We start from the raw sequence: 13,235 nt of genomic DNA, 5'->3' as shown, positions 1-13,235 counted from the left end.
CATTTCTTCCTTGCTGCCGATCTCTCCCACGGACTGTGAGCTCCCCGAGAGCAGCCCTGGCACACAGCTAAGGTTTGCAGAGGAGACTCAGGCGGGGCAGGGGCCGTCAGGAGGCGGGTCCTGAAACATGGGAGGGCCATGGAGCAATCAGCAGTGTGGATGAGGCAGAAGCAAGTGTCAACACAGAGGGGCAGTTGGGAAGGAGTAGGGCAGCCGGCTGAGGAAGCCTAGCGATCTCCCTGGAACAGGCTGCAGACTCTGGCCACTGGCCACACGTACAGGCATCTATGAACAGCTGCCCCCCAACAGGTACAATGGCCAGAATACTCCCCAGAACCAGTACACTGGTCCCCACCCCCTTTCTCTGGAAGCCTCAGTTCTCCTTGCTGGCAGAGCAGCGCAGGGGGAGGGGTCCTATGTTCACCTTCCTATCCTCTATGGCCTTGGCTTTCCACCTTGGCTCACCTGAGTGGCTCTGGAAATATCCTGATGCCCAGGCCCTGCCCCACAAAATTAAATAACACAGCCCATGGGGCCCTGGACCCCACCTTCATCTCTCTCCCCCGAGCAGCCCCTGGAGGCAGCCTCTTGGCTGGGGCATCCCTTGTAAGAGAGCCGCAGGAAGGTGTGTGGGGTGGCCTTTGTTCTGTCACACCAGCAAAGCCAGGGCCGTGTGGGACCCTGTCCCAGAACATGTAAAAGCTGTTCCAGCTTTCAGAGACGTAACCAGCTTGGCCTGTACACACCTGTGCTGACTCTCTGTTCAGTAAACATTTTTTTAGCACTTGGTGTGCGCTAGCCTAGAGCTCAAGCCAAGGACAGGTGGTCGTGACCCCTGCCCACCCTCCAGGCACACAGTCTGGAAGGGGAGGCAGCAGGTCTACTGCAACACAAGAATAGGAGTGACTTCAGGGGGCCTAGGAAGCCCCTGTCCCACATAGGGAAGTCAGGGGAGGCTTCAGGGAACAGTGACTCCCAGTCAAGCACCAAGGGACAGGCAGAGGTCAGCCAGACCATAGGCAGGGTCCTGCTTGGGACTGGCAGGGCCCTTTGCAGCCCACCCAACCTCTCCCCTGCTTACTCAACTCTCAGTTCATAATAGGTGCTTGTTAAGCCCCCATGGACGGAGATGGCTGCTGCCCCGGTGCTGCCGGTCCTGAGGGCAGAGATCCCCTCCTGTGCCCACCACCATGCCGATCAGAAGCAGCCCCCTTGGCCATGGTCTCCATAGCAGCAGCTTACGGGCAGGACAGAGATGGCAGCTATGCAGATGGGGTGGCAGGGGAGCATCGTCATCAGCTGCAGAAGAGTCCATCACTCTAGAGGGTCCTGGGTATGATGAAGACACTGAGGCTGGAGGAGGAGAGCAGGTGGCTTGCCCAGACTCCCACAGTAAGCTGGAGACGGGCCAGGGCTAGAGTGGAGTAGTAAGAAATTGAGACAAGAAGGGTAGAGGGACAGATGTGATGGAAGAATATAGGAGGGTTGGGTACCCTGAGGGTCCTGCGGTCAGGAGCCTCTCTGGAGGAGGTGAGCTGCAGAAGGGCTATGTACAGCAGTGGCTGAATGCTCAAACCCAAGCACTGGGGTGTGAATCCTGCCTTCACCACTCACCATCTGTGTGATTTCAGCATCACTTAGCCCTGCTGAACCTCAATTTTTCTTATCTGTGAAATGGGAATAAAAATGGACTGATCTCATTGGACAGCATATGTGAAATATAGCACCCGAGGTTCAGATCACAGTGATTGATGATGTAGTTAAAATTACTTCCTTTACAAATGTTTCCTTGAACATGGACACTCTCCCTTTCCTTCCCCTCCCACCTTCTTCCTCTTGTCAGGCCTCTTGTCTGACCCTGAAGCACATCCTGCCTCCCCATTCTCCATCACTCCCCCTCTTCTCGCTGACAAAACCCAAGTCTGCAAGAATCTCTCCCGCCTCCAGTCCCAAGGTGACCCCATCCTTAGCTCAAGGGTAAATCCTCATTAGCCTGAGCCAATCACAATGCACCTTCCTGATTGCCAGTGATTGGTTTAGAGTAGACATGTGACCCAGTGCTAGCCAATGAGGTGTGAGGGGAAATTGGCTAGGGGCTTCTGGGTGAGGTTTCCTAGCCTCCTTTTAAGAGGAACCCAGAGGAAACATCTCTTTTACTCCTAATGTCTGGTACATATGATGCCTGGAGCTGTGGCAGCCATCTTGTTGCCATGAAGGACGTCAGTCAAGGACAGACAGCCACACCAAAAGTAAGGCCAGCCAGGCAGAGTGCAGGTGAAGGCTTGGTCCTCAATGACAGCCTATACGTACCCACCTCTGAGCTCCCTGCCAGAGGGCCTAACCATGATGAAAAAAATTAATGTGCTGGGATTTCCAAGGGGTGCACAGAAGCAGCCTCTTTTCCTTGCAGCCATTCCTTGGACTCAGTTTTTGAAGGATTAGTAGTCAGCTCAATGCCTACTCCTGGAAAGGCCTCTACGAACTGGGCACAGAGCTGGGGGAGAGGCACAGGGTGATAGGAGAGGCCCACAAGGGGTAGGGAGCCAGAGGAGGGCAATGATCTAGAGGGCTTCTTGGCCCAGTACTCAGGCTGAGCAGGCCAGCCTGGTATAGGGACACAGCCAGAAGGTGGAGAGGCCAGAGCTCCTACCAGGACTTGCAAGTGGCTTGGCCTGGCTGGAGTCTAGTCACAGAGCTAGTGGCCAGAGACCAGAGCCAGCCCAGGAGGGCCCTCAAATGCTAGGTGAGAAGTGGGGCTCTGCCCATGGCAGGCTTCCGGGGTGCAAGGTCATAGCTTGCCCTCAATGAGAGATACTGCAGCATGCCTGGCAGGTCCGGGAAAGGAAGGGAAGACGCCTAGGTTCTCACCATGCCCACCTTAGCCTCAGCTCACAGGGAGAAAGGAGAAACGTCCGTCTGTGAGAGCCCTCAGTGCAGAGGCCTGTTCTGCCAGCTCATTTCTCTTTTCTAATAAATGAAGTTGTGGGGGCAGGGCTGAGGTGGGTTGTTTTGTTGTTTGTTTGTTGGAACCGGCAGCAGCACCAGGCCTGACCTTTAAGGCTTCAAATGTAGCATTTCAGGCAGCGCCAGAGGGAGGAGAACATAGGCTGAGCAGAGAAGTTATCAAGGCTAAAATGCCACATCAGCCATGTCAGGCTGGAAACTCGCAGCAGAGCAGGGGCCTCTACCCATCTGAGGAACATTCCAACCCATTCGTGCCCACCCGGCGACAAAGCTGTCCTTTCCATGGGTACCCTGAAAGCCTCACTGACTCTAAAACGGCAAAGGGCACCAAGGTCTGCCCCAAAGAAACACCAGAAGCTGGGGGCCCACACCACAGGCACCTTGCTCTGCAGGGTTTGCCAAAGGAGGCCTCAAATCACTCCCGCATCTCATGGCAAGAATGTTTTTATTTAAGATAATCAGTTGTACATCATAGTGCAAAGACGGCTGAACGGGGAGCATCCTTTGAGCAGCCTGTACTGAGCCCTGGGTGGGGGACTGGGCCCTGCCCGCAGAATGTATGTAGCCAGCAGAAATGTGGGGCCTGAAGGCTCCTTCCCGCCACTCAGACATCAATTTCCCTGTCTGTACAACGGAGGTATCTAGGTCCCCAGGGGCTTCTGTGGCTGGGATATTCCTTCCCAAATCAGGGACCCAGGCAAGGCCCATTACTGCCCAAAGAGATGGTCGCACTCAGGCTCCCTGCCCCCATAGGGACTCTCACAAGCCCTGTAGGTGCCCAAGCCCTTTGCAGAAGTCCCCTCCCGAGATACCTAGGATGCTGGGCCATCCTAACACTGACAACACACAGGCCCTGAGAATGCCGGGAAAGCTCTCAGACATCAGAACCCATCAGCTCAGGGCTCACAGAGCCAAGGGCCAGCACCCAGCACAGGGCACTCAGACAGCCTTGTTTATGAAGACCCAGTAGGCAAAAATTCATCCTTGAAAGGAAGAGCTTTGCTGGAGGCATCCCAAATAGAGGAACATGAGGGCATCATCAAGCTGAAGCTTTTATACCCAAATTATGCCTGCAGCTGACTGTACAAATGTCTTGCTAGGAGCAAGAACCCCAAACCTACAGCAGATGCTTCAAGGGATGCCAGTCTCCCACCCTTGAGTGTGCAAGTGAGAAGTACACACGCCAAGAGAGAAAAACTGCCAGGCCAAGGTCACACAGCAAGGGTTTCCAGATTCCACATCGGAAGGGCTGTTAGCAAAGATGCTTTGTTTCACAAAAGACTCACCAAGCTTCGCAGAGTCCCAAGTCCTCTGGCATATCTAAATACCATTCTATTTGCAAAAATTTGAATTACAAGGATGCAGCCTCTGTGTGTTTCCCTTGCAGACAGTCATCGAGCCAGTTGGTAGATGATCAAACTTCCCAGCTTAGCCTTAACTCAGGCTGTTCTTGACATAAAAGTTTGTGAAACACTGGTCCTAACAAACAGGTGGCTTTATTTCCCACTGCCAACATTTGCCCAGCTGAGCCCTGGCATTAACTTCAAAGGGGGGCTCAGAAGGTGAGCACTGGGAGCGCATTCTGGGTGCAGAGATAAACCGTACATATGCCCACACATACATATGCACACCCATGCACAAGCACACACCCACATTCTCATTCATAGGCACACACACATGCACATACCAACACCTGTGTATACACATGCGCAGGCATGTACACACAACCTGCACATATACATGAAGCACACTCACACACACAGGCACACACATTTACATGCACTCACATAAGCACATCTTCATATACAAATGGACACTCACAAGTGTGCACACAACGTGAACATATCCAACACATGTGCACAAACACATATAAAAGCACAGACATATAGACACTTCCACACACAAGCTTACATGTGCACACAGGCCAAGGCAAGGACCAAGCACAGGAGGAAGGACCCAGAAACCACAATGGAGTCTCTGGATCCTGTAAGGCCTGGCTGGGTGGCAGGCGCTATGGGCAATGGGACAGGTGCCTGGCACTCAGAGTACGGGCCCAGCTGGACTGAGAACCCTCATAGATCCAGTCAGAATCCACACGCCCTTGTCATGCATCCCTCATGACCTTTCACACCCCAACCCAACGAGGCAGTGTGATCAAGGGAACCCTGTTTTACAGATGAGGCCCCAAGACCCAGAGAGGCTGAGGAAGTTCCCAAGGTCACACAGCTGGTGAGAGGTGTGGCAGAGTCTCAGTGTGTGTCAACAGGGGACTCATTCAGAAAGATTTGTCCAGCAGGGAAGGAAGGCACCAAGGTGGGAACAAGGGGCCCAGGGTCTAAGGGAAGCGGGAAAGAGGGGCAGAGGGGGTGACTTCTCCCCCTTTTTACCCACTCCTTTCCCCTTTGTTTAATGAGTCACTTCCAAGGTAGGGAGAGATGCTTAATAATCAGCAGGAAAGACTTCCCGTGCCCCTCCCTCTCTGCTAAACAATTAGGCTGATCAGAGCTCAAAGTGGGTCACTCTGAGAAGCAGCTTTGAGACACCTGAGGTGTGGCCAGAGGCCAGTATGGGAGGTGCAGGCTCCTCACACTGGGGGAGATGGGGCTTAGCTGGGCTAGGGTCAGGTCTCACCCCACAGCTAGAGCAAAGTGTGGAGAGGAGCAGGAAGACCTTGGACCTGTCTTCTTAGGCGACTGCAATGTCAGAGTCACAAGGTAATGGAAGAGAGGAAACTGAGGCCCAGAGAGTAGAGGAGACTGTCCAAGGTCACCACCATGCAAGCTACCAGCTGAAAGGACTGGGTTGGGACTGCCTTTGACAGAGGCCCCCCAGAGCCAGGCCAACCCAAGGTGGGGACGCTCAGGTCTCCCATGTGAAGATTTCCCACCATGTAATCCCAGCTAGACAGGGTTTTCTGCTCTGTAAGGCCAGATCCCTCACAGGCTCAGTCATCAGAACCAGCAGTGGCCAGGGGTCCAGCAGGCTGGACTAGCCCCAGAAGGAGGGAGCCCAGGTGAGGTGGGAGGGGAACTAGGTGGTCCGTGAGCAGGACCAGGGCCAGGGACACCAAACCAACGGCCTGAGTCCCACAGTGGCAGGGCAGGGCTTGGCTGAGTGCTGCCCCAGCTCCTGCCTATGTGGAGCTAAGTGACAGCATCCCTGAGTCCCTTGCAAGCCCCACATGGGCATATCAATCCACATGGTCACTTGCACCGTCAACTCCCCCGCAACTCTTAGCCACAGGCAGCTCAGAAGGCTCTTCAGGTTATACAGGACAAGAGAGGAAGTGAAAGGAAAAAAAGCAAAAACCACACATACACCTCTCTCTGGGAATACGAATATTGATTCTGTAGCTCCTTGTTTAGACAGTAGGCACCAGGAAAAAAACAACAACCTGACACTAAGAGAAACTCCCCAGTTGGCTGAAGGGATGCAGCCAGGGGTGGGAAAGCCCCCCACACTTGCCTTTAGAGCACCCTAGGCCTTGGTCTCCCTCCCCAGGCCTGAGGCCCTGAGCCCTCATGTAAGGACAGAGGTCACCTGTTCCCGAGGCAGATATTGAATCTGGAAGCCAGGGAGGTTGGAACTGGGTGGGGGGAGGAAAAGAGACCACGCCCCACCCAGAGACAGCACCACCCTCCAAGGCAGGGCACACGCCACATGCCGGCCTGCTTTGACTCCCAAACCCCCAGCTGCCCCCGTATAGTTTCCTAGCAAATAGAACCCTGGTTCCCCAGCCCCCCAGACCGCTCTTGTCCACACAACATGAAAACCCCAGCACCTATAAGGTCCAAGCCCTCTGAAATCCCCTCGGGCTTGAAAAACCTGCCACGGGACTAGAGCACCCGGCCTCAGGTTTTTCCATGAACAGCCTCCACCCCCACGCCCCTGGCCTCTCTCTCTGGAATCCTACTGGAATCTGGAGGGGGAGATGGCATCTCAGAGTCTCAAGATGAAGACCCTCTTGCCCACCCCTGCACGGCAGGCATGCCCGGCACATGACTCGAAGCCTCTGAAAGGGGGAAAACCTGGACTGGGGGGCTCCATGATCGCCTGTGTACACGTGGGAGGGGGGTGGAGGTAGGCACAGGGCCTATGAGCACCGGGCTGGCAGGGTGGCCATGGGCCAAGAAAGGCCTCCTCAGGGTTGCCTGAGACCCAGAAGAAGGCAAAGGGACAGAGCAGGAAAGGTTACAGTTGGGAGCCTAGGCGTCCCTCACATGTCTTAAGCCTCTTCATTTTCTTCCAAACACCCAGACTTTGAGTTCCTACCCCAACTTCTTGGTCCCCTACCCAGATGTGCCCAGCCCCCTGGCAGGACAGCTAAGTGTCTGACAGATTAGTCCTCTCCCTGCCCTGCCCCTGGTAGCTGTGGGGCTTTGGGCAGGTCCCTTCATCTTTCTGAGTCTCAGTCTCCCCATCTGTGGGATGGGCATGACCATGGGGTCTGAGGGCGTAATGTGGACAAGGGGCCTGGCCTGAGCTCAGTGAGGGGAGGTCACCATTAGCCTGGTGACATCCCCCACCATAGTCAAGCTGGGCTTCAGGGAATTGGGGAGGGAGGTGGCCCAGTGCTCGTCCTCACGGAGCTGATATCCCTGCGGGTGGGTACAGCCTGAGCTAGTGGCACAACCCAGAGGCCTCTGGAAGGTGTGGGTATGAGACCCTGAAGGAAGGATCTAAACCCCTGAGAAAAGCACGCAGTGATGAGGGGACAGCGTAAGCAAAGCAGAGGGATAGCGCTCAGTCCATGGGAGGAATGTGAAGAGATTGGTGGATGGGGGCCCATCAGGCTGTAGCATCAGGGGTTGTTAATGTTATCGATAGCTGCCATGACTCCCACCCATGGAACCCTCCCTGCTCACCTGAGGTGACACCCTCTCCCACTAATTCTCACCACCAGCCTCTTAAGCAGATTCTATTATCTTATTTGGGGAAACAGAGGCAAGGTCATCCCAATGGGGAGGGTCAGCTCTGGAGACCAAAGCTTGAGCCTGCAGGGCCCACACCTGACACCCACCATGTCCCCAAACTGCCTCCTCCCAGGAGCTGGCAGGGACAACCTGCACACAGGCATAGGGGAGAAGGAGGCACTGAGGGCAGAAGTGCTCACTCCACTTGTGAGTCAGTCTCTCCCCGGAGACACCAGTGTGACAAAGAATCTGGAGGGAGACTCACCCGCACACTATGAGGGGGCTCGTCTTAAAACAGGCTACTCCCTTCTCAGGGGCTAGCTTGACATAGTTGGCCCAGTAAAGGTGGGTCCTGCAGGGGGAAAGCAGACAAGGGTCCCCCAGCCCCCATCCTCAACGCTAGGAGAGATGTGAGCCAGTTGTAGCAGCAGCCGGCCGTAAAGCCTCAGCCTCCTCCTCCTTCCTGCAAAAGCTGTTGGCAGGTTGTTGGGGAAATGGGGGACCCAGATGCGTGATGTTGCCTCCCTCTAACACGGAGAGCTACAGGGAGGTGAAGACGTGGGCTTGGAGGCCCAGACAGACACACGTCACCCACCATTAACCATAGCTATAGTGACGCATGCCCTGTCGTGGACACTCAGGAAAAGGCGCACGTACTCTGGCTGTCATTAATCTGCTGGGGACCCAGACCCCTCGGGCTCCTTTCTGCTCCCCACCCACCCACCTACCCACTCCCAGAGGAAGGGAGGTACTGGCCAGCACCATCACTGGGGAAGAGTGGGGCTAAGAGGGTGCAGCTACCCAGGCACCTCTGCAGGACCCCACAGAGGGGACAAAGAAACCCAGGAATGCTGGAGAACAGGGGACAGAGGTGCAGTAGAGATGACAGAAGAGGTGGGCAGGGCAGAGTGGACACAGAGAGATGAGACGGATGGGCAAGGAAGTGGGGGGAGGGGGATGGGAGAAGAGATGAGAGACCAAAGAAGGGGGCAGGGAGGGGGAAGGCGACTGACAGAATTGGAAAAGGCGACTGACAGAAAAGGAAAAGGCACAAGGAGAGGCAAAGCAGTGAGGGCTGCCCCTCAGCCAGCAGCAAACAGGAAACAGGAGGAAGCAGGTAAAACGGAGAGTGTGTGCTCTGACTCCGTCTCCCCCTACCTCACCCCAGACACATGAGTGCACATATGCACACATATGCGCCTGTGCACACGTGGCCTTCCCTTGTTTGAAAACCTGATCCAGGTCCAGGTGGGGTGAGAGGGCACACCCCCCAAACCAAAGGTCTGTCCTCCCTCCAGCAGTAACTCCTCTGCCCTCCTCCACACCTGGAGGAGGTGGCAAAGGGTCTGCTTTGCCTGGTGGGCAGACAGCCATGTTGCCAAAGCGATTACAGAAATGATGGCCACCGGACCCTAAACCCACACTTGCTTAAAACCCAGCAGCTTGCAAAGCTGGGCCCTGTCGCACTGCCAGACACTAAGGAGGAAATGACTTTCCCATCAAGGGCCCTCTCCACTAAGGGGTCGTCACCCTAGTGCCGTGAAGCTGAGGGTCCCACTGCCCACCTCAGAAAGCCACCTGTACCTGTATCAAAGTCCCTTCCTAGCCTGGCCATGCTAACCCAGGAGAGTTCAGGGAGGCCACTGGCCCCGAACAGCCCCAGGGCAGCAGCCTCAGCCTTTCATGTCAGCTCAACAAAAGTCCCAACTCCAACTAAGCATGGTCATGCAGGGGAACGTGGGGGAGGGACCCCCACTCAATTCCTCCCCCTTCCTGCCTCTAAGGATCAATGGGCGTTTGCATCCGCGGGACCAGGGCAGCTGAAGGGCGCTGGCTGTCACCGCCAGCCCTGCGTGTTGTCGCACTGTTAGTCACCTCCCCCTGGACCCTCGGAGCTGTACAGCCCCCACTCCACCCCCACTCTCATTCTCTAATTATGGTTTTCAAGATGTGTCCCAAACCCTGATATTAGTTCCAACTATACCGACAAGAGAAGAGCGTCCAGCTGAAAATGTGCCACTGCCATCACACCCGCCTCCCCATCTTCTGGCTGGGGACAGAGGGACAGGTGTCCTCTCTGGTCAGGGTATCACAAATGTAACATGCAGGCTCGGCAGCCATCTGACCCACCGCAGGTTACAAGGAGAGGGAGCAAGGTGGGAAGAGGTGAAAAGAGACGTCTACTTAAACCTTCACTCAAGGAGCTACGAAACGGCAAGGGGAAAAAATAACTGTGTCTTGACTTTGAGGAAAAAAGAACAACAAAAAAATAATGCTTTTGCTCTTTTTAAACACTGTGGCTTAAGTCCATTTTCATCACAGCAAATGAAAGACAATAATGCACCCACAAGCCTTGAACTTCCATAGGATTCTCTTCCCCCTGGGCACACCCCACATACACACACGAAAAATCCAGACAGCTGACAGAGGACACGTCCGTGTAGCACCTGTAATTTGCCTACTGATCACCCGCCTGAGCACAGCCAGGCTGTTTGAGGAGAGAGATGACAAGACGGAGAGAGACTCAGGCAGTGCCTTTCCTGAGTTTGATTTTTCCTCATCTGGGAGAACCTACAAGCTGGAGTAGGCAGAACCAGGGGCCCCTACCCTTGGGCAGAACTGGTCTAATGACGCAGAGCCAGCCTTTCCCTTTCCATGAGGACAGACCCTTCCTCTTGGCCACTAGCAGCCCAGCTACTCATTTCCCAAAACCCCTGTGTGGTCACTGGTGCAGGAGTCCAGGGACAGGTGGCTCCTCAGAGCGAGAGACAAATAACAGACAGCAAGGTGGTCACCGTGCCCCAAAGCCACAGGGGTGTCTGGGCACTGACATAAGGCTGGGTCATGGTGCCCAAAGAAACAGCTGCTGTCCTAAAGACCACATGCACTGAATACCCATTTGCAGCCCCAGATGCATCTGGCCAAGCTCACCCAGAGGAGGAAGCCCGAGTTTCCAGGCTCCTGGGGAGGGAGAGAAGGCTCAGAAGGACCACGGAGAACCAGCAGAAGCTGGCAGGGCCAAGAGATGCTATTACCCTGTTGGCAGGGGCAGGCGGGGGTCCTCCCTGCCATTCACCTTCTGCCTCCACCCCGGCACCTTCACCTCCCAATTGGGCTCTCCAGGGGACCCTTCCCCCAGGTTTAGTGGCGGGGGCAAGAACAGGGGACACTGACCTCTTCTGTGGCACTGGCCAAACAGTAAGGTGCTCGCATCCTCTGCTTCCAGCCCTCCCCCTCGAAGGAAAAGGCCAATGAAAACAAGTGTGGAGGTGCCCCCCACCTCTGGATCTAAAGCGCCAGGTTCCTACCCGGGAGGAGACATGAGGCAGACGCTGGGCTCTGACTCCGCCGGGCAGAGGTCGTTGGCCGCCCCCTCACCCAACCCCAGTTTTCCCTCTCAACCCGACAGCGGCAAGGAAATCAGCTGGCAAGCTCGGACCCCCCAGAGATCTCGCTCTGTGCGGTTTGGGGGATGGGAAGGAGAAGGGGCACCGCGGGGAAGTTTCGCGACGCAGCCAGAAGCGCCGGGACCCCGGCTGCCCGCCCTCTGGGCTTGGGGCCGCCGCCCCCGGTCGCGGCGGGCGGCGGGACCCAGCGCCCCGGCCCGGGCGCGGGCTGGGGGACGGAGAGGGGCTCTGGGCTCGGCCGGGGTCCCGCGGCCGGCCGAGGCCACTTACGTGTGCTGCTGAGGAAAGCTGTAGGCAGAGGCGCCGGGGGCGGCGAGCAGCGGGAGCAGCAGCAGCGGCGGCAGTAGCAGCGACAGCGGGCGCGGGGGCCGAGCCGCCGGCCGCCGGGCGCTGAGGCCGGGCCGCGAGCCGCGGCCGGGCCAGCTGAGCGCGGTCCGCGCCGGGCCGGGCAGAGAGGCGCCGCAGGTCCGAGCCGGCACCGCCATGTTTCCATTCAAGATGCGGCGCCGCGGGGAGGGGTGGGGGCGGCGGCGGCGGGTTGGGGGGGCGCGGGCGGCAGGCGGCAATCGCCTCTCCTCCTCCGCCGCCTTCTTCGCGCGGGGCCTCCGGGGCTGCCCGAGCCGCAGCACCTCTGCAGGCTTCGTGCTCGATCTCTCCGCCGCGCTAGCTCGAAGCGCTCTGAGCGCCGGGTCCCGGACTAGCGCTCAAATAGCGGCCGCCGCCAACCTGCCGGCGCCGCCCTCCCCGCTCCCTCCCTCCCTCCCCAATTCCCCGGCCGGTCCGCCCCCGCGCGCCCCCGTCGCGGCCACGCGCCCGCCGCGGCCTGCGCGCCCCTCGCGCCTCCCTGAACCGGCCCTGCTGGCCCGCGTGGCCGAACCGAGCCGGGGCACGCGCGTCTTGAGCCCCAGCCAAGTCCGAATTTCCAATGTGCGCCCTGCCCCACGCCTCAGACTGCGAAGAGTCTCCGGCAGGCGCATAATGACCCTGCTGGGGGCTCGACCTTCAACAGGCTTAAGGCCTGGAGTCACAGGTTCAATGGTAGAATGGCAGGCTTCAGCAGAGACCACTGTAGAGGGCAACGGAGCTGAACTCATACCACCAGGGGCTCCAGCTACCTTCAAGAGCCCTCTCTGGGGGAACTTGGGTCCCAAGGCTCTGACAGAAAGAAAAAGCCTGGGTGGGAACAGGTCCAGTTGCACAGTTGTGAGGGGCTGGGAATGGATGCAGCGCTCTGCAACCACTCATTTCACTTCCCTGGGCTAAGCGGGCACTGTGTGCAGACGAGCCCCAGCCCCCGAGGCTTGCACAGCCTCTGTTTAAACTCCTCCAGTGCCAGTAAGCTCACCCCTGCACAATCCAATCCCTTCTGTCCTGGAGGCTCCCGGCTCTCCCTTGCTGCCGGGAGAAGGCTGGGCTGGTGTCAGTTCTGACTCTGCGGCTTGTGGGCCTCTCAGAGTCTCAGTCTCCTCCCTTGTGAATGCTTGTGTGGGTGCCCACCCCCATTTCCAGGATAAAGTGAGAATGGAAGTGAGTTGCTTGGTAAATTGAAACACTCATGGTTGGGGGAGAGTATCCCTGAGATTCCGCTGAAGTTGCCCTGGGGCCCTGCTCTGCGCCTGGCACAGATAAGATGGGAGAATGCTTCCTACCAGCCTGGAACAGAGCAAGACCCTCTAAGCAGTAACTGCCCACAGATTCGGCGCCTAATATGAGTGAGGGCCAGTAACCACCTGAGCAAGAGCTCCCCACATTATGATATCTGGGTGAGTCTCCCATCACCTACTTACAAGGCAGCCTAAAGAGGATTTGCAGTGGAGGGGGAAGAGTGGTAACCCCTGGACTGAGGAGGGCAGAGCTACCCCTCTCACCCAGGCAGCGGCAAGGGAATAGGGCTCAGGACAACCTTTACTTGCTCCTCATTCCTGCCTGGGCAGTCCTACCCCTGCCTACC

General features: G+C 57.0%; 1 protein-coding gene across 4 annotated transcripts in view; it reads right to left on the bottom strand.

Moving 5' to 3' along the window:
* The window catches only part of CACNA2D2 (calcium voltage-gated channel auxiliary subunit alpha2delta 2), a gene marked incomplete at both ends in the record, with an annotated part of 137,355 nt that extends 125,586 nt beyond the window's left edge, over positions 1-11,769 (bottom strand). For all 4 annotated transcript variants that reach the window (XM_082847670.1, XM_082847671.1, XM_082847672.1 and 1 more), the window contains one exon: positions 11,555-11,769. In XM_082847670.1, the coding sequence (XP_082703796.1) occupies positions 11,555-11,769 (215 nt within the window). The remainder of the gene's footprint in view (positions 1-11,554) is intronic.
* Positions 11,770-13,235: the final 1,466 nt, after the last annotated feature.

The sequence above is a fragment of the Leucopleurus acutus genome (assembly GCF_964270905.1).
Source record: "Leucopleurus acutus genome assembly, chromosome: 10".
Lineage (NCBI taxonomy): Eukaryota > Metazoa > Chordata > Mammalia > Artiodactyla > Delphinidae > Leucopleurus > Leucopleurus acutus.
Note: the sequence above shows the minus strand (reverse complement) of the source record. Positions and strands in the feature narration are given on the sequence as shown.